Genomic DNA, 20,440 nt, shown 5'->3' on the forward strand with positions numbered 1-20,440 from the left:
ATTCCAGGGATAGGCCCTGCTCGGTGGAGGAACAAGATAAATAACAGGATGAAAACATAACCACATAAATCCAGAAGATGGGGCATTCTGCAGAAAAATAGCACACTGTCTTTAATAAGACAGGGTCATTTTAAAAAGAACACTACACTAAATTATAAGACTTATTGAGATAACCAAATATAACATGTAGTCTTAGATTGGATACTGGGTTTGGTCAGTTAGCGAAATCTAATATGGTCTAGAAGTACTAGTAGGAACACTTACTGAAGCAGAAAAAGTGAGAATTGATAGGAAAATGCAGATTATCGAATTATACGTATGGTATGGTCTCATTTTTGGTACATACAAAAGTATGGAAAGTGTGCTTAGAAAAAGATCTAGGAGCGGGAGTTCCCTGGTGGTCCAGTGATTAGGACTCAGCACTTTCACTGCTCTGGGCCTGGGTTCAGTCCCTGATCAGGGAACTAAGATCCTGCAAGCTGCACAGCGCAGCCAAAAAAAAAGAAAAATACCTAGAAGCATATACGTTTTAGATATCTGGAAAAATGTGATTTTTAAAAATTTTTTTATGTTTATATATGCTAATTTTATATACTACTTCTGTAACAAAATATTTCAGATATAAATTACATGACAGCTTATATCTAATTCAGTTCTAATATTTCATAATTTTATGAGCAGTGCCTATAAACATGCAACACTTAAATTTTAAGTTTCTATGAAACTACAGTGCTCTAATCCCTGCTTTAACTCTGTTTCTTAGATAAAGAGCCTGGATTTTTTATTTGTATTAAAGGCAATTGAGGAATTCTATAAAAATGAAGATGCAGAAAATCTTGAAATCCTCTGTCCAGTTCAAGATCAAGCCTGTGTAGCTAAATTTGAAGATGGAGTTTGGTACCGAGCAAAAGTTATTGGTAGGAAATTGCACACTATTTCCTCAGGGAAGTGTTATGCTTAAAAATTGATACCATTTGAGTCAGTACAAATTAAATCATGGAAGTGATATTATTTGATCTTACAGTTTTGCTCTTTAGAAAGCTAGCAATAGTGTTGATAGATGAACCTCTGGCTCCTTAGATTTCATTCGATTTGACTAGGACTTCACCATTTTTTTTTTGTTTTCTAACATTGCCTTATTGAGAAAGTTAAATAGTGGTAAATGACACATACTTCACTCTTCTCCAAAAAGACAAATACCTTTTGTTATTTATCTGTGTTGTTTTTTCTAAATAATATAATACTTTGTAGGTACTTCAGTCTTAGGTATTAATTATGTTATATGAATTTTAGATCTCTTGTAGCTCTTTTGTCCCCTCTCTCCCCCCACATAGTTATTGATATATCAAAATTTTTAGTTATATTCTTATTCTATGCAGGTATTTTCAGTGCTACTCCATAAAGTATAGTTTAATTCTGAGTTAATAATTGCATCAGTTTTTCACTCCATTTTCTTTCATTGGGTTGGCCAAAAGGTTCGTTTCTCCCATAAGATGGCTCTCATAGCACTTAGTTGTCTTTAACTTCATTCGAAACAATTGTATTGTTTGTTGTATTGTGACAGCTGTCGTATCAGCGTGCATTTAAAAAGAAACATCAAAATTGGTGAAATTTGTGTAGCCATTTTAATTTTGAAGATGGAAGAGAAAAAAAGCAACATTTTTGGCATATTATGCTTTATTATTTCAAGAAAGGTAAAAACGCGACTGAAACGCAAAAAAAGATTTGTGCAGTGTATGGAGAAGGTGCAGTGACTGATAGAACGTGTCAAAAGTGGTTTGCGAAGTTTCATGCTGGAGATTTCTTGCTGGACGATGCTCCACTGTCAGGTAGACCAGTTGAAGTTGATATCGATCAAATAGAGACATTAATTGAGAACAGTCAACGTCATACCATGCTGGAGATGCTTTTGAGTAGCTGACATACTCAAAACATCCAAATCAAGGGTTGAAAATCATTTGCACCAGCTTGGTTACGTTCATCGCTTTGATGTTTGGGTTCCACGTTAGTTAAGCGAAAAAAACCTTCTTGACTGTATTTCCTCATGCGATTCTCCACTGAAACGTAACAAAAACATTCCATTTTTAAAACAAATTGTGACGGAGGATGAAAAGTGGATACTGTACAATAATGTGGAACGGAAGAGATCGTGGGGCAAGCAAAATGAACCACCACCAACCACACCAAAGGCCAGTCTTCATCCAAAGAAGGTGATGTCGCGTATATAGTGGGATTGGAAGGGAATCCTCTTATCATGAGCTCCTTCCAGAAAACCAAACGATTAATTCCAACAAGTACTGCTCCCAATTAGACCAACTGAAAGCAGCACTCGACGAAAAGCGTCCAGAATTAGTCAACGGAAAACACATACTCTGGGCTTCCCTGGTGGCGCAGTGGTTTAGAGTCCGCCTGCCAATGCAGGGGACACAAGTTCGTGCTCCGGTCCGGGAAGATCCCACATGCCACGGAGCGGCTGGGCCCTTGAGCCATGGCCGCTGAGCCTGCGTGTCCGGAGCCTGTGCTCCGCAATGGGAGAGGCCACAACAGTGAGAGGCCCGCGTACTGCCAAGAAAAAAAAAAAAAAAGAAAGAAAGAAAACACATACTCTTCCATCAGGGTAACACAAAACTTCATGTTTCTTTGATGACCAGGCAAAAACTGTTACAGCTTGGCTGGGAAGTTCTGATTCATCCGCTGTATTCACCAGACATTACACCTTGAGATTTCCATTTATTTCGGTCTTCACAAAATTCTCTTCATGGAAAAAATTTCCATCTCCTGGAAGACTGTAAAATGCACCTGGAACAGTTCTTTGTTCAAAAAGATAAGTTTTGGGAAGATCAAATTATGAAGTTGCCTGAAAAATGGCAGAAGGTAGTGGAACAAAAAGGGTGAATATGTTGTTCAATGAAGTGCTTGGTGAAAATGAAAAATGTGTCTTTTATTTTTACTTTAAAAACCGAAAGAACTTTTTGGCCAGTAACCTATGGCTACATTTTCCTAATAGTTTAAAACAATTTTCCACATGATTAGACTTTTCAGATAATGCTGGTTTGATTTTTTTTTTTTTTTTTCGTAACAGTGAAAACATCCTATTATTTGCTCCAATTAGACTGCTTGTCCCCTAGGATTGTTATTTTGGGAATTTATTTCACTTGTTTTCCTAAATTGGATTGCTTGTTTTCTGGATCTCATTTACCTTTTCGGTTTACTCCCATATTTTGGTGGAGCATTTTCCTCAGAGAGAATAAATGGAAGGGAAATTTTGAGACCTTCCATGTCTCCCAATTCTACTCACACATGATTGATAATTTGGGGAAAACTGTTCTTTTAAGTCCCATCCCATATCCATTTGTTTGTTTTTGTTTAAAACCGCATCTGCATTCAGAGACTTGAGGAATGGTAAGAATCTAATGGTGTCGTTAAACTTGAGATTATCTTTCTTGCATGAGGATTCCAGTGGAAACAGGGCAAGGTCCCCTCACCTCTTTACCTTACTCTTAGGGTACACACGACTTCTCAGGTACCTGAGCTGCTTGAGTGCCATCTCGAGCAGTGCCAGTATTGTTACATCTGCTTTCACTTCTACCAAGGGGCAGAGAATGCCCAAACTTTTTCCATTTTGAAATTACATGTACTGTATTAGTTTTTAAATTTGAAAGTAATGGCAACAAGTTTTGTAGCATTGTACATACGTGTGCTTAGGGGACTAAAGTCAGTCATATTTCATATTCTGAGTATTTACAAAAAGGTCAGTTTATGATAGATCTTTATTCAAACTTTGATGTGTTCAAACCTTCCAGAGGTTTCTTTGGTATCCTTTAAAATATGAAAACTAGTTTCACATAGAGGTCTGTTTCTGCTCGTTTTTCACAATATCCCCAGATAATTTTTTTAAATTTCACAATTAGATATTATACAAATGAACCTGTGTCTTGATCATTAAGTGTTTTGCCTTGTTTGATTACCTATGTTGACTAACAAACATTAAGTGCTTCTTTTATGCTTGGTTCTTTGCAGAGTATTTTAAATAGATGAGTCCTCAAAAAGAGTCTTAATAAGATTTGATTCTATTGGTACACCCACTTTACAGGTGAAATAATGAGGCCTACAGAGAAAAAGTAACTTGCTCAGGGTAGTATCTTAGAGATATTAATTAGCGTTCTCAGAGTCACATGTCATTTAAGTGTCTAACTCCAAACCTAATTCTTAACTTTTAGGACATAACACCTAGCATTTGATGGCTGTTTTGTTATCCTGATTTTGTTTGTCCTTTAGATATCTTTTTTATTTTTTTTATTTTTGCGGTACGCGGGCCTCTCACTGTTGTGGCCTCTCCCATTGCGGAGCACAGGCTCCAGACGCGCAGGCTCAGCGGCCATGGCTCACGGGCCCAGCCGCTCCGCGGCATGTGGGATCTTCCCGGACCGGAGCACGAACCCGTGTCCCCTGCATTGGCAGGCGGACTCTCAACTACTGCGCCACCAGGGTAGCCCTAGATATCTTTAAATTGTTAGTTTCTCATTCACCGAGTCTGAACAGCTGTGCATTATGGTTGATTTTGTGAAGTTCACATATTAGAAATGTTTTCTACATTAAAATAATATTAAGTTTGTATGTTGAACATAAAAGTGTTCGAATCTAGTTGATTGTAGATCAGTCTTAATCTTGCTAGATAATTCTTTTTTTTCCCAAGTTTGTGATTTCCAATTTCATAATTTTTGAAGGATTGCCTGGACATCGTGAAGTTGAAGTTAAATATGTGGATTTTGGCAATACAGCAAAAATAACACTTAAAGAAATGCGTAAAATAAAGGATGAGTTTCTGAATCCTGCAGAGAAGGTAATCTACTCATTATAAATCATAGGGTTAGAATATTAGCACAAATATGCAAGTATTTTTAGAAGTTATTTTCACTGTAGAAATGTTCTTTTAACTTCACTTTTTCTGTAAATAATTTCTGATTCATGGGCTATAGAAAAGTGTCTCTATAGTTACTGTTTAAAAAGTAATATGTATCTTAACAAATAAACATTAATTCTAAATGTGTATATATTTGTGTCTTTATAAGTACTTACTGGTGTGCAGCTTTTAGTGTTATTTTGAAATATCTGTATAAGGTAGTAAGAATATGATATGTGAAAAAAACTGATTACAGAAATGATTTTACTGTGATCCCATTTATGTTTAAGTATATATAATGTGTGCCAGAGAAAGAGAGAAGTCTGGAAGAATAAGTATCAATAAAAAACTTATTCTTATCTTGGAATCCTAGTCCCCAGAGATAAGTTTAAGGAGGTTTATTTCCTAATTCATATACTCCTAGTATTTGAATTGTTAATAAGCAGTATTTTTCATTTAAAAATGGATAAAATGATACAGGAAAAATTTGAAAATACGGATGAGTAAAATGAGGGGGGAATCACTCAGAATTATTCAATATTTTTGATATATATACTTGTAAGATACATCTTCTGTGTTTTTAAGAATTATGGGATTAGGGCTTCCCTGGTGGCGCAGTGGTTGAGAGTCCGCCTGCCGATGCAGGGGACACAGGTTCATGCCCTGGTCCGGGAAGATCCCACATGCCGCGGAGCGGCTGGGCCCATGAGCCATGGCCCCTGAGCCTGCGCGTCCAGAGCCTGTGCTCTGCAACGGGAGAGGCCACAGCAGTGAGAGGCCCGCGTATGGCAAAAAAAAAAAAAAAATTATGGGATTAGACTATATATAGTCCTATAACTTGATTTTTCATTTAACAGTGTATCATAATTCTTTCAGTGGATGCTTATTTTTCCACTGTCTGAGTATACAATAATTCATTCAACAAAATACTGTTTTTTTGTTGTTTGTTTCATTTTTGGTTTGGATTTTTTTTTAATAGGTTATTACGGATTTTATTTTTTAATTGATGTACATTATGTATGTTGCAAGTGTACAATATAGTGATTCATGATTTTTTAAAGTTATACTCCATTTATAGTTATTGTAAAATATTGACTATATTCCCTGTGCTGTATAATATATCCTTGTAGCTTATTTTATACATAATAGTTTGTACCTCTTAATCCCATACTCTGTTGATTAACTGTTTGCATTTATAAAAATACTGTTAGAGACATCTTTGGACATTTATTTGTTTTCTAAATATGTATTAAATTCAAATGCAAAGTTTAGTTTTGTACACATTTAACACTTTATTTTAATTCTAAAATAACTAAGTTAAGTTTACTTTCTTAATGGTGTAATTTTGTTTGACACAGGCAATTAAATGTAAGCTGGCCTATATTGAACCATGTAAAGGGACACTGCAGTGGTCAAAAAAAGCTACAGAAAAATTTCAAGAAAAGACTCAAGATAAGTTTATGACATGTTCAGTCATTAGTAAGCTATTTCCATTTTTATTTGTTGCTGTATGATCATAATTTTAAATAAGAGTAACATTATGATATAACATTTGTCAGATCATATAATAAATTCAATGTGTCATCAGTACGAGTAGTGAGAGAGAACATTTATTGAGAACTGGGGACAATGGAATAATATCTTCTGCAGGCTCTAGAGCCTAAAATCAGTACATGAGGCAAAAATTTCCATTAAAGATCAAGTCACCCTCAGCATGGCCCTTTGAAAGCCGTAAAGCAAGGAGTTAGCTTCTCTTGTTTCTCTTTGCTTTTGTCCTGGGTCTCTGTCCCTCATCTTGGAGTGATGGATGCTAAGGTGTAATTTGCAAGAAAGTGAGGGGAGATGGGACATAACTGGTAAATAGGTTTTTTTGTTTTTGTTTCATTCTACTTGAGGAAGTTTAAGTATAGGCTCTCAGAATATTTTGAAAAAAAGTTGCTTCTTTTTTGGAACAGTTTGGGTCTGAGATACACAGGCTGAGCGCTAGCCCACAGTTTGGTAACCCAGCAAGTTTAATGGCAAAATCTGATCTGAATTTACATGAAGATACAATGCTATATGTTGTATTGATCTTCTTTACAGTGAGATATATTCCACTTCAGGATAGTCATGTTCGCTTCTGAGCTGCTGCCTCAGAATTGCTGTGGGTATTACAAAATAAGCAATATATGTTCTATATAGCTTTTCTCAATTTGAAGAATTCTGAAACATGTCTGGCCCCAAGGGATTTGGATGGGGGATTTGAAAGCTGTTATTATCTGGGATTTTGATCTTTTCCAAAGCTGTGACCAACGTGGCTGTGTTGGTCTTAACAAGTACTAGTGCAGGATACACATGAGCATGTTTACTTAGGGTTGACTTAAGGGACTTCAAAAGGTACTTTTTACTGTATCCATTTTTTTCATTTTCATCATACTCCCATCTAGTAAACCCAAAATACTATGAGATTATTAGCCTATTTTACAAGGGAATTGAAGCTTAAAGATCAATTGCTCAAGGCCACATAACCTAGAAATGATTGCATATTTGTGTTAATTTATTCACTTTAACATAAGACATTGTTCTGACATAGTAGCTCTGTTGAAGAGGAATATGATGGTAGAAATTGTACCCTTAGTCTATAGAATTTTTATGTCTGGATTCTCTGATATAAACAGTAAGTTAAGGGCCTCTTAGTCTTGAGTAATCTCCACTGATTTTGAGCTGACTTTAATGTGCTTTAATTCTGCTTCTCAGCTTTCCTTTTGGTATTTTATTCTGTTGGTTTTTAGCTCTCCCTTTAACGTCTCCTCCCGAGGTTAACCCTTGAAGACAAGACCTCCTGGGTTTCTCTCTTGACTCCCCCTTTTTCATTCTCAGTTACTTGTTATACCAATAATATCTAAACACAAGTTGTAGTGTATCTTAACCTAGATAATTTGATTTAAGGAATGCCAGAAGGCCCCACCAGACCTAAAACATCTTTCCCCATTAACCTGCACAGTGATGAGATTAGTATACATTGTTACCTTACAAAGCAAGAGACATTTAAATTTTAATTAGGAGCAGAGCAGGGAAGATGGTGAAGGTACAGCACCATGGGAAGCTGGCCCTGTGGAATAAAGAACTTGTGCATGGGCAGTATGAAATCAAAGCACTAAAGGGAACACAAAAGATGGAAAGTGAGGAGATTAGAGTTTACTGAGGCTCAGAGTTGCTTAGCTTTTTGTTTCTAGATAATTTATCTGGTCTGTTAAAAAAGTAGTGAAGAATGATTTTTAAGCTCTTGAAAAATAGCTTTCTAACATGTATTCTTACAACTAGGTAATATAGGATGTTACTGCTGGTAATGAGTTATCTTTTTATTTGGAATCATCATTCTCTTAGCACCTGCCAGCTACTATTGTATAGAAGTATAGGCATAAACCTATCTCAGTGCATAGAACTGTGTGTTTCCTAAAGAAATTCCTCTGTCGTTTATTCAAATGCATATTGAGCAGGTTCTCTATGCTATGTACTATAAATAAGTAAATAGGCACACGAGATGTAACTTTACCCTCAGCTAACTCCCAGTTTAGATTAAGAAATAGACCTAATGGTTTGTCCTAAAAACAGAAGGACGGGGAAAAATTCCACTTAATGCTCTGGGTTGAGTTTTTGTTGTTTTAAACTTTGTGCTGCTTTTTTTTATTGTTGTTGTTTGGTGCCATTCTTATAAAAGCTCTAAAACTTTGCAAATAAGCACTGGCCTGAATTAACTTTCATTCATTTCTTTTGTCCTCTGGAATTTGGCAGAATCCAATAAAACAGTTTAAAAACACAACAGAATGCTGCTTCAATAAGTATATGTCACTATGTTTTTTCTGGATCTAAAAGCTTTAAGCTGCTTTCGGTTCATTATGGAACAGTACACAATAACCTAAAATGAAAATTTTATTAACATTGGCAGTTCTTTTATGTGTGAAAAATGCTACTTTTACCCCTAGAGAGAGACTGACATTATGCAAAATGAAGGAAATTAAGTTCTCAGGTTTTTTTTTTGTTTTTGTTTTTTTTTTTTAAGTTCTCAGGTTTTTAAAAATTGCTCTTTAGTATATTTTGGGACATATTTGTTTCTTTCCCCAAACTAGTCTTAATGGTTTTACAGAAATTCTGGAAGACAATGTGCTCTTAGTTGAGCTTTTCGATTTTCATGCTGCTCCTGGAATGACTCCTACCAGTATTAATGACCAGCTAGTTAAAGAGGGCCTAGCATCTTATGAAGTAGGGTAAGTGGACCTGTAAACTTTTATTTTTACTTCATATGTAACACTTCACAAGAAGGGAAACTGGCATATCATTCCCCATTGATTATCTGCTTAGGCTATAGACTTGGGAGCTTTTCCCTGTTAATGGGTCAGTAAAAAGAGAAGGAAAAATAATTGGAGTCTTTAGTCTAGTGGGAATAGAGTGGCTTTTTCCTTCATCTGTAAGGGATTCTACAACAACAAGAATGGCTCCTGGAGATGGAGGGTGCTTCTAAGAAAAGGAGACTGGCGTCTTATTCTAGGTGGGGTGTCTGCTTAGGTGCCTCCTGAACCTTTGTGAAGAGGATCAGGAAGAGAAACGGCAGGGTCGAGCGTGAGCATCGTGGCAGAGAAGCCCATGTTCTCACCTGGAGACATGTGGATCTTTCCTGCGCTCAGGTAGATACTTTCAGAGAGACCCAGGCTTGAGCTACTGTGCTGAGACCCAGGCCAGGCCAGTGGTTGAGGTGACCCCAGAATCAGAAGAGCAGAGCGGTGCTAGGGAGGGTGGGAGGGTGTGAAGTCAAGACACAGCAGTTCTTCCACAATAGTGACTTGTGCATTGGGGTTGGCCCCTGAGGGGTCTTCCGAAGAACTCCCTCGCACAGCCATTAAGAAAGCCAATATTTGATAACACCCACACGTGATGCCTGCCAGGGGAAGCCAGAGGAGCAGTGAGGAGACACCCAGCAGAGGCCTGCAGTGACGTGCTCAGCGTGTGGTCTGGCTCTCCCCCCACCTCGCCCCTAACAAGGGAGGAACAGAAGAGAGGGCCTGCCCTTTTTCACTATAGGTCCTAAGCGAGGGAGGGAAGGAAAGGAGAGGAAACATTCAAATGTATTGGACTGAGTTTTCTTTTTTTTTTTTAAGTAGGGTTATTGAGATATATAACATATACAATAAGAAATTCACCCTTTTTAGGTACAGTTATGAGTTTTGATAAATACATATAGTCATGCAACCATCATCACAGTCAAGATGCAGACTGTTTCCATCACCCCTCAGAGTTCCCTCTGGTGCCTTCATGTAGTCAGTCTCCTTCCGCCACACCCGGTCCTTGGCAGCTCCTGATCGAATTTCTGTCTCCATAATTCTGACTATTCCACAACTTCATATAAATGGAGTCATATAACATTTTGCCTTTTTGTGTCTGGCTTTTAAAACATTGTTGCTTATTGTTATTGAAATATGAAAGTTGTTTATACATTCTAGATACAAGCCTTTCATTAGGCATGTGCTTTGCAAATATTTTCTTCCAATCTGACTTCCTAAAGTGTCTTGCAAAGAGCCGAAGGGGGACTTCCTTGGTGGCGCAGTGAGTGGTTAAGAATCCGCCTGCCAGTGCAGGGGACACGGGTTCGATCCCTAGTCTGGGAAGATCCCCCATGCCGCGGAGCAACAAATGCCGTGCGCCACAACTACTGAGCCTGCGCTCTAGAACCCTTGCGCCACAACTACTGAGCCCGCGTGCCTAGAGCCTGTGCTCTGCAACAAGAGAAGCCACTGCAGTGAGAAGCCTGCGCACCACCACGAAGAATAGCCCCCGCTCGCCGCAACTAGAGAAAGCCCACACGCAGCAATGGAGACCCAACGCAGCCAAAAATAAATAAATAAATAAATTTATTTAAAAAAAGAAAAGCAGAAGGTTCTGGTTTTGAAGTTCAGTTTGACAATGTTTTTTCTTTTATAATTCAGGTGCTTGTGTTTAGGTAAGAAATCTCTGCCTAACCCCAGGTCATAAAGGTTTTCTCCTGTGTATTCTATAGTTTTATGTTTCATATTCAGGTCTGTCACCCTTTTTATTTTGTTAGATAGGCTTTGTTTTCTGTAGCAGTGTTGGGTTCAGAACGTGGAGCGGAGGGCACAGAGTTCCCGTACACTTCCTGCCCCACGCAGGCACAGCCTCCCCACCATCATCACCCCCTAACGTGTTGTGTTCGCTGGTATCAGTGAGACTGTATGGACGTGTCATAATCATCAAAGTCCATGGTTTATATTAGTGTGTATTCTGTGGGGTTTAACATATATAATGACTTGAATCCACCATTATAGTATCATACAGAGTATTTTCACTGTCCTAAAACTCTGTGAGAGCCTGTTCATCCTTCCCTCCCCTCTAGCTTCTGGCAAGCACTGATCTTTTTACTGTCTCCGTAGTTTTGTCTTTTCCACATTGGAATCATACAGTCTGTAGCCTTCTCAGATCGGCATCTTTCACTTAGTAATATGCACTTAAGGTTCCTCTGTGTCTTTTTCTGGCTTGACAGCTCATTGCTTTTTAGCACTGAATAATATTCCATTGTCTAGTTGCAGCACAGTTTATTTATCCATTCACCTACTGAAGGACATCTTGGTTGCTTCTAAGTTTTGGCAATTATGAATAAAGCTGCTGTAGAGATTGCGTGCAGGTTTTTGTGTGGACATAAGTTTTCAACTCCTTTGGGTAAATACCAAGTAGCACAATTGCTGGATCCTATGATAAGAGTATGTTTAGTTTTATAAGAAACCGCCAAACTGTCTTCCACAGTAACTTCAGTGTGCGTTCCCACCAGCAGTGAGTGAGGGTTCCTGCTGCTCCACATCCTCGCCAGCATTCGGTGCTGTCGGTGTTCTAGATTCTGGTGGCTCTAGTAGATGTGTAGTGGTGTCTCATATTTGGTTTAATTTGCATTTGCATAATTCTTACCTCACACTGTACACAAAGGCTAGCTCAAATGGATTATACTCTTAAAATTAAGAGCTAAAAGTAAATTTCCAGAAGAAAAAAGGAGGAAATCTTCAGTACAGTGGATTGAGCAAAGATATCTAAGATAAGACACTAATCATCAGGGAAATGCAGATTAAAGCCATAATGAGGTACCATTTCTCCCCCACTAGAACAGCTGTTATACATAAGACAGACAATTACAGATGCTGGTGAGGACGTGGAGTAACCCTCATTACTGGGGGACGCAGAACAGCGTGTAGCTCTTTGGAAAATGGCTTGTGGATGTCTCAAAATTTAAACATAAAAGTACCATAAAACCTAGCAGTTCCTCTCCTAGGTATCTACCCAGGAGAAATGAAAACATATGTCCATACACAAACTTGCAAGCAGTTGTTCATAGCAGCACTATTCATATTCTAGCCAAAAATTGGAAACAATGTAAATATCCAGTGACTGGTGAATAGACAGAACACAGTATATTCCTACAGTGGCATACTGTTCAGCCATAAAAAGAAGCAAACTGACACATCTACTTCATGGATAAACCTCAGAAATTTTTTAAAAATATTTATTTATTTATTTGGCTGTGCCGGGTCTTAGTTGCAGCACGTGGGATCTTCTTTGCGGCATGTGGCATCTAGTTCCCTGACTAGGGATCAAACCCAGCCCCCCGGAACTGGGAGCACAGAATCTTAACCATTGGACCACCAGGGAAGTCCCTAAACCTCAGAAATTTTAATCTAGGTAAAAGAAGCCAGAAACAGGAGATTACTAATTGTATGATATGTCCAGAAAAGGCAAACCAGTAGATGCAGAAAGTAGATTAGGGGTTGCCTGGGGCTAGAAGTGGGCACAAGGATTAAGGGTAAATGGACGTGGGGGGTCTTACGGGGGTGTATGTGTGAAAATGTTCTAAAACTGATCGATGCTGGTGGTTATACCATTTGGTAAAGTTACTGTCATACACTTGAAATGGGTGAACTTTTTGACATCTAAGATACACTTCAATAAACTTTTTTTTTTTTTTAAATAGCCCATTAGCTAATAGTCCTTATTGTTCAGTTACATAAGCGAGAAATATTTACAGGCTGACTTGTTATGCTGTACTCAGTGGTGAGTAAGGTTGGTTTGTAGTAGGAAAGGAGATGGTCAGTCTGACCTTTCAGTGCGATAAGAGCTGTGCAAAGGGTAATTACGGTGCTGTGGGGGAATCCTGGAGGGCTCACCAGTGGAGCTCTCACTTAAGCTGAATTCTTTAATACAACCAGGAGTGAAGACCTGCATTCAGGAAAAATATGTGTGTTTATGTATTGTTAGTATAGTCACACAGCTAACGGACAGAAAAAAAAGGTACTAGTGGCTGGTATGGCAGGAGAAACGCAGAGACTAGATAATTGAGGAACCTCAGTCACTGAGAAGTAAATTACAGTACTTTTCAAACACTTGAATGTGTTTGCAGTTTATCCCTTGAAGAAAGGGGAGCTATTGAAGGATTTTAAACAGAGGACTGAGAGATTTGCATTTTAGAAAGCTGTGTCTGATGGCAAGTTTTCAAAAAACACCTGGAGATGGAAAATGGCTAGATCGTGAAACATAAAGGGGGTGAGCATCACAAGACCCTGCTGCTCATTGTAGGTGAGAAAGAGGAGGGAGTTGAGGTTGACTCAGGATCACTGACCTGACCACCAGTGACTGGTGACACTGTTCCCTGAGAACAGAGCACAGGTTTGTGGGGAGAGTGAAGGCAGCACCCGCTCTGGGTGTATTGGCGTGAGGTCCTGTGGCTAAGAAAGCAGAGGGAGAATCTCCAGGCAGCAAAAGCATTGTGCAGCGGTCGGGAGCTGTGGGCCATGCCCTCAGCCGTGGGACCGCAGGGGTCGCGTGGTGAGAGTGAGGAGCGGGCGCTGCAGCGGCTAAGGAAGGGGGGTGAGGGGAGAGGCAGCCATGTCTGCTCACCCTTGGTGCTCAGGCTTGTGCCCGGCAAGGGAAACTCCAGGTCTCCTGGGTCAGCCTGAAGTTTGTACCATTTGGGAGACCCCATTTTGAGAAAAAGAATGCAAAATTATAACTATAGAATTTAAAAAACAAAAGTAATATTTATATAGGCTGGCAAAAGAAATCAACAAATTACAGATTTTCAAAAGTTAACAAATACCACAAATGTTAGAAAATTCAGACTCATCTGTAAAATACTTTCTTTTTTAGCTGTATACTGATTACCACATGAAATATCAGATTTTGTGATATCCCTATGGAGAGAATAGAAAAGTAATCCAGTCTTTAGTGTGGCTGATCGAAATTTGTTTATTGGTAATTTTTTTAAAGTTTTTTAGAGCCATAGCTCAATTATTGGTAATGTCATGTAAATTTCTAAAATTAATTTTAGGAGAATCTATTATTTCTTTCATGTATTATACATATATTATGTATATACATAATATTCAAGACACTTCAAGTTTTATTATAATGAATCTTTAATACAGTTTGATTCGACATTTATTAATGTATTGATTTATGATTTAATTTGTTTATTAACAGGGTAACCCTATTTCTCGTCCAAACTGGGACATGTTAAAGAATGAAAGAGAAGCACTGTTATGCCAGAAAAACAGGTGTACAGTGGCTCAATTACTTATTACACGTAGTGGTGCATTAGCTTTGTATTGAACCTTATGTTTTCATATGTGACACTAAGGTTGTGGGAGCATTTCTGGAACCCACTGCTGCACCAAGATGGCTAGCAATAGCGTAACTCCACAGGATGTGTCGTGAGCCACAAAACTGTATCCCACTAAATACAAACTAAATGTGTCTCCAACTCAGCTTCCCCTTAGCCACCCCAGAATGCTTTGGCCAACATCCAAGATGAGAAAAAAAAGGACAGGAAAAGTGAGAGTGGAAAGAGCCCGTGATCTTAACTAATTGCACTTACAGTATTTACTTTTGAAAATTTTATAAAAGCACATTGCTTTGCCCCTCCCAAGGTACCAGTTTTCATAAACCACCTCTGCTGCTCTGGCAGCCCAGCCAGTCTCCTTGCCCTTCCACACCCGGATTGCCGATTCCTGAGGACTGCAACCAGTCCCACTGTTTTCATAGTATCTATTGCCTGTCCTCAAAGTAGAACATGAGCTTCCCTTGATCAGTGCGTGCCCTGAGCACCTGAGGCGTAAGAAAAGAAATGTGAAGTTCCACAGTCTAGTCTGTCGGGCTCAACTATATCATATACGCACACCATCCTTTATAAAATAAAACATAATGTTTCCCAAATATTCTGGTGCCTGTCTACCTTAAGGTTCATGTCATGTCCTACTGCTTTACTATGTCAAAGCTACATGTTTTCTTTTGGTTTCTGGAATGCCTCACTAACTTCTGCTTGTCCTTTTAAAATCTCAATTGAAATGTCATTTAATCAAGAGAAACCTTCTCCAACTCACAGACTGGGTTAGATTTCGTTGGCCTATGCCCTTGTTCTGTATAATTTATTTTTTGTGTAATTATGTGATCTCTCAGTATCACAATAGCATAAACTCCAGGAGGACAGAAACCCTGCTTATTTTGTCCACTGCCATATCTCTGGGATCTAGCATTCTTGGCTCACAGTATGTACCCAGGAAATATTAGTTGAATGAAAGAAATGAGTACCTGGGTCTGGAGCATGGAAGAGAGACCTGGTTAGGTGATTCAGATGGCAAGTTAACATACACATAATAAATGAGTCCATCACTTTCATCAATCATCCCAGTCTTCCTAGGTGAAGATGCAAGTCTGAGCATTATCACTTACAAGAGAGAGAAGTTAAAAAAAAAAAAATCGGGAACCTAAAACTAAAGAAAAACCAGGAACCAAAGAAAGAGAACATTTCAAGAAGGAAAGAGTAGCTAGTTTAGGCTCTGAGTAGATGTTGAGTAAGGACTGAAAACTGTCCATTAGATTTAGAAGGAAAAATTGTTAGGCTCTTTGGTTAGCAAAATCTCAAGCTTATTGTGAAAGAACTTAAGTTTTTTCCTTTAAAGAAATTTTGACATTAATTATTTGTGATTAGAATCTGAGCTAATCTGATTCATTAAACATTCTAAACACTTCTATAATTTTGCTTATTAAGATATTTTAAAATAGCAGTTGTTTTCCACTTATATTCTCAGACAGATGGATACTTTTTAGTCAAGGAGAAATATTCAAGTCACCAAAAAAAAAGACACTGAATAGTTCTATTCCTTTGTGAGTACAAAATATCAGTGGGAAATTGTGTAATTATGAGCACGCTTGGTATTTTAAACTGTTTTTAAAATAGAAAGTTTGGCTTTTACTTTTCCTCTTTGTCCTTTGTTAATCATTAAGAACTCTTTTTAAAAAAAAGACTAGGGCTTCCCTGGTGGCACAGTGGTTGAGAGTCCACCTGCTGATGCAGGGGACACGGGTTCGTGCCCTGGTCCGGGAAGATCCCACATGCCGTGGGCCCGTGAGCCATGGCCGCTGGGCCTGCGCGTCCAGAGCCTGTGCTCTGCAAAAGACTAAAATTTCTGTTAGTATCAAAACTGCAAAGCAGTGACTCGTATCTAAAATCATATTATTCATTTCTAGATCTAAGCAAATACAAACATAAATATTTTGCAAGCTACTCTTTTTGCTAATGGATTTTGTTATTTTTTCAGATACACCCTCAAAGATAATTCCAAAAAGCATACTGAAGTATGGGATCCTTCTCCAGAAGAAATTATTTCAAATGAAGTACACAACTTAAATCCTGTATTTGCAAAATCTCTACCTAATGAGGATCTGCAGTCACTTTATTATAAGGAACTGCCTGTGTACATCTGCAATGTAGTGTCTCCTGAGAAGATTTATGTTCAGTGGTTATTAACAGAAGACTTACTTCATAGGTATAACATTCAAAGAAAACATTGTGCGTGTAGCTTTATTCTTCTTTCTGTATTTCGTTTCAAAGATCTAGAAGTCATAAATGCAGAATTTTAAAAGTACAAAATTATTTCAGCTAAATATTCACTAAAAAACCAGTTAAAATATACAAATAATATTTTTACTGGTTATTTTCACTGTGTTAGGGTTTATAAATTCCACAAATGCTTACTGAGTGCCTATTATTTGACAGCCAGTATTATAGGTGTTGGGGATACAGTGCTAAAAACATGGACAAGCTTATGCTGTCATGGAGCTTAAATTCTAGTAGAGGGAGTGACAGTGAACAAAGTATTCAGTGCAGCAGATGATGATGAAGACGAGAAAGATCAAGCAGTGGGGGAAGAAGACCTCACAGAGTCAGTGACACTTGAAATGGACCCTGAAGGCAGGGAGGGAGGGAGCCATGAAGATGCCTGGGAGAAGCTCACGTCAGGCAGAGGGAAGAACTAGTTCCAGACCCTGCAGTGGAAATGTGCTTGGGTGTCCAAGGAAGAACAAGGTAGCCGGTTTGTTTGGAATAGAATGAGGGAGGGAGGACAGTAGAAGACAGGGAGTCAGGGAATTGTACGTCACAAGAAAAGGTTTCGAGAGTTAACATTTTTTTTCTTTACATAGTTTAGGAGAAAAGATGGTCTCTGCTTATGAAAACTCAAAATGGGAACCTGTTAAATGGAAGAGCAATATGCACTGTGCTGTTAAGATCCCAGATGAAAATCAGTGGCAAAGGGGCCAGATCATCAGAATGGTTACAGACACATTGGTGGAGGTAAATGCAGCATTAAGAATATAATCATGAAAGTGAATGCATTTTGTATTTTCATCCAATTTTTATCATGCTTTTCAGTTTGCAAAAAAAAAATTTTTAAGCACTGTCTTTCCATAGACTTAATAAGTTATTGTTTTCATAGGTCTTGCTGTATGACGTGGGTGTTGAACTAGTAGTGAATATTAACTGTTTAAGAGAACTTCAAGAAAACCTAAAGACCATGGGAAGATTATCTTTGGAATGCTCTCTTGTTGATATAAGGTAGTTTTTAGCTGAGTAAATTTTCTCATTGAATATGATTTTAAATATGTTTCTTTTTGGATGGATTCTTATCAGTTTTGATTTTTCTGACATATTCTGAAATTTTCATAAGATCTAGTTGATCTGTCTAGTTAATTTTAAGGTTTTAAGCAGGAAAGAAGAACTTCCCTGGCACTATAGTGGTTTAGACTCTGCACCTCCACTGCAGGGGGCGTGGGTTCAATACCTGGTCAAGGAACTAAGATCCCACATGCCGCATGGTGTGGCCAAAAAATTAAAAAACAAAAACAGGAAAGATAAAAATATGAAGTACATAATAAACTTTGGTGGTATCTAGAAAGAATTCAAACTGTTAAAAAAAAAACCCTTGAGGCACACAAGCAGATAGAAATAAAAATGTATTTCATAAGCTTAAAATTGCATGGATAGCTAAAAATGTGTAAATTACCAGAAAGAGTGAATTAGGATTCTGGGAAATGGCAAGGTATAATTGTAGAGTCTGCTAGAATCCTACCATAAACACATAAACATGGATGCAAATCTGCAGACTGCATGGACAACATCTACAACGAAAGTAGGCAACACAAGCAGGTGGGGTGCTCCACAAACCAGACCCTGTGGTGTCACACTTGTGGGGGAGGATGGAGAGGGAAAGCTGCCTGGGGTCCTCACAGGTCTGAAAATAGGAATTGGCAACAGCATTTCACTAGAGCACATGGGCCAACTTGAGAACAGCAACCAAAAATGAGACGCAGGGTGCTCTTTGTAGTTCAATGCGAGAGCTCTGTGACAGGCCGGTGTTTCATGGTACTGAAGCCTTCTTAGCCATACAAGCTCTCTTCCAGGACCCCCAGACAGAGGAGAATCTGCTGGGAAGAGAGCCTGATTTGAGCAAGGCAGACTGTGGGGCAAAGGAAAGAAAAGATGCAGATAAAAGTAGAGAGCAAGGTATGAAGCCATGTTGTCTGTCACTTTGGGAGAACGACACAAGTCAGAGTTCCAGAGCCATGAAGCTCGGAAAGCAGTTGTGATCCCCCCGTTCTCCTGAAGTACAGGAAATTTTACTTCACTTAAAACATTAGTGAAAAGAAGGATTACAGTCGAACTCCTTACAAATTATGAGAAAAGAGAATTAGGAGCCAAATAATATCCCTAGAGGCAATGGAATCCACGAAAAAGACAGGCTTACAAAGCAGTAGTATTTCAAAGTAAACTAAAAAATTTAGAAAATGATAGACACTGTGAAGAACAACATAAAATAGAATTAGAAAAACTCAAATAAGATTGATTACAGAAAAAGGAAGATTTGAAAAGAGATGATAGCACTCAGGAAGGAAAAGAAAATCATATCAGAATGTAGACTAAACTGGAAAAAACACAAAGCAAATAAGTAATAGAAAATGTCTTAAAGAGAAATACAAGGGACTTCCCTGGTGGCACAGTGGTTAAGAATCCAGCTGCCAATGCTGGGGACACGGGTTCGATCCCTGGTCCGGGAAGATCCGACATGCTGCAGAGCAACTAAGCCTGTGCGCCACAACTACCAAGCCTGCATTCTAGAGCCCACAAGCCACGACTACTGAGTCCGTGTGCCACAACTACTGAAGCCTGCATGCCTAGAGCCCGTGCTCCGCAACAAGAGAAGCCACCACAGTGAGAAGCCTGCACACCGCAACAGAGTAGCCCCTGCTGACTGCAACTAGAGAAAGCCTGCGTGCAGCAACAAAGAGCCAACGCAGCCAAAAATAAATAAGTAAACAAATAAATTTAAATAAATGTTTAAAAAAAGAAATACAAGATCAAAAGAAGGGCAGATGTTTTTAATTTAAAAATCCAAAGGATTTAAAAGAAAACAAAAGATACCTAGACGGAGACCTAATATACATGTAATAGGAATGTCAAAGAACAAGACTAAAAGAAATAGATCAAAACAAATACTAAAAACCCAATTCAAAAAAGTGTCCCTAAAATACTGCTTTAAAAAATACATTGAAAAGGTGCACTGCCTATCTTGGAAAATCGGTTCAGGAATGCCAACACTGAGAGATTATCTAGTAAAATCATTGATTCACGAGAGATATAAAATAACATTGTCATCATCAACACTTTATGCCAGAAGGTAAGAGAGTAACATTCTAAAAATACTCAAAAGAAAATGGCAAGCTGTGGGTTTTATATCCAGCCAACTGACTTTCAGGTATTGGTAAAAAGACCACAAAATACTGATTTCATCACTCAGGGGATATTGTTTCCAGGAACGGTCCCTGTAAGAGAACAAGTTTTAGGTAACCAACGAGAGAGATTTTGACATAAGAATTGTGGTGAACATTACATTTATTTTACCAAAAGAACCAAGATTAAATGATAGTTATTAGGAAAACAGTATAGAATGCAAAGTAGATCAGCCACAATTTCAAAGAATGGAGGGAGAAAGGAGAGTATATGTGAGAAGCTGAATCAACCTCCTGTTGTCACATTGGTATTAACTAAGAGTAAGTACTTCAAATAAGTTGGGGAAAAGAGGTTACTAACGATATCAGTTTAACATTAGAACAACATTAATATTTTATGCAGACAAATCAGTAAAAATAGTAAAATGAAATTAACTGTATGTG

General features: G+C 38.3%; 1 protein-coding gene across 1 annotated transcript in view; it reads left to right on the top strand.

Annotated features, from left to right (window-relative positions):
- RNF17 (ring finger protein 17) overlaps positions 1-20,440 on the top strand; it is a gene marked incomplete at both ends in the record, with an annotated part of 121,712 nt that overhangs the window by 63,502 nt on the left and 37,770 nt on the right. Inside the window, 7 exons of the mRNA XM_082859781.1 lie at positions 764-917; positions 4,728-4,843; positions 6,262-6,382; positions 9,030-9,150; positions 16,531-16,758; positions 17,414-17,564; positions 17,707-17,825. Coding sequence (XP_082715907.1) covers positions 764-917; positions 4,728-4,843; positions 6,262-6,382; positions 9,030-9,150; positions 16,531-16,758; positions 17,414-17,564; positions 17,707-17,825 — 1,010 coding nt within the window. The remainder of the gene's footprint in view (positions 1-763; positions 918-4,727; positions 4,844-6,261; positions 6,383-9,029; positions 9,151-16,530; positions 16,759-17,413; positions 17,565-17,706; positions 17,826-20,440) is intronic.

Source organism: Leucopleurus acutus, assembly GCF_964270905.1.
Source record: "Leucopleurus acutus genome assembly, chromosome: 18".
Lineage (NCBI taxonomy): Eukaryota > Metazoa > Chordata > Mammalia > Artiodactyla > Delphinidae > Leucopleurus > Leucopleurus acutus.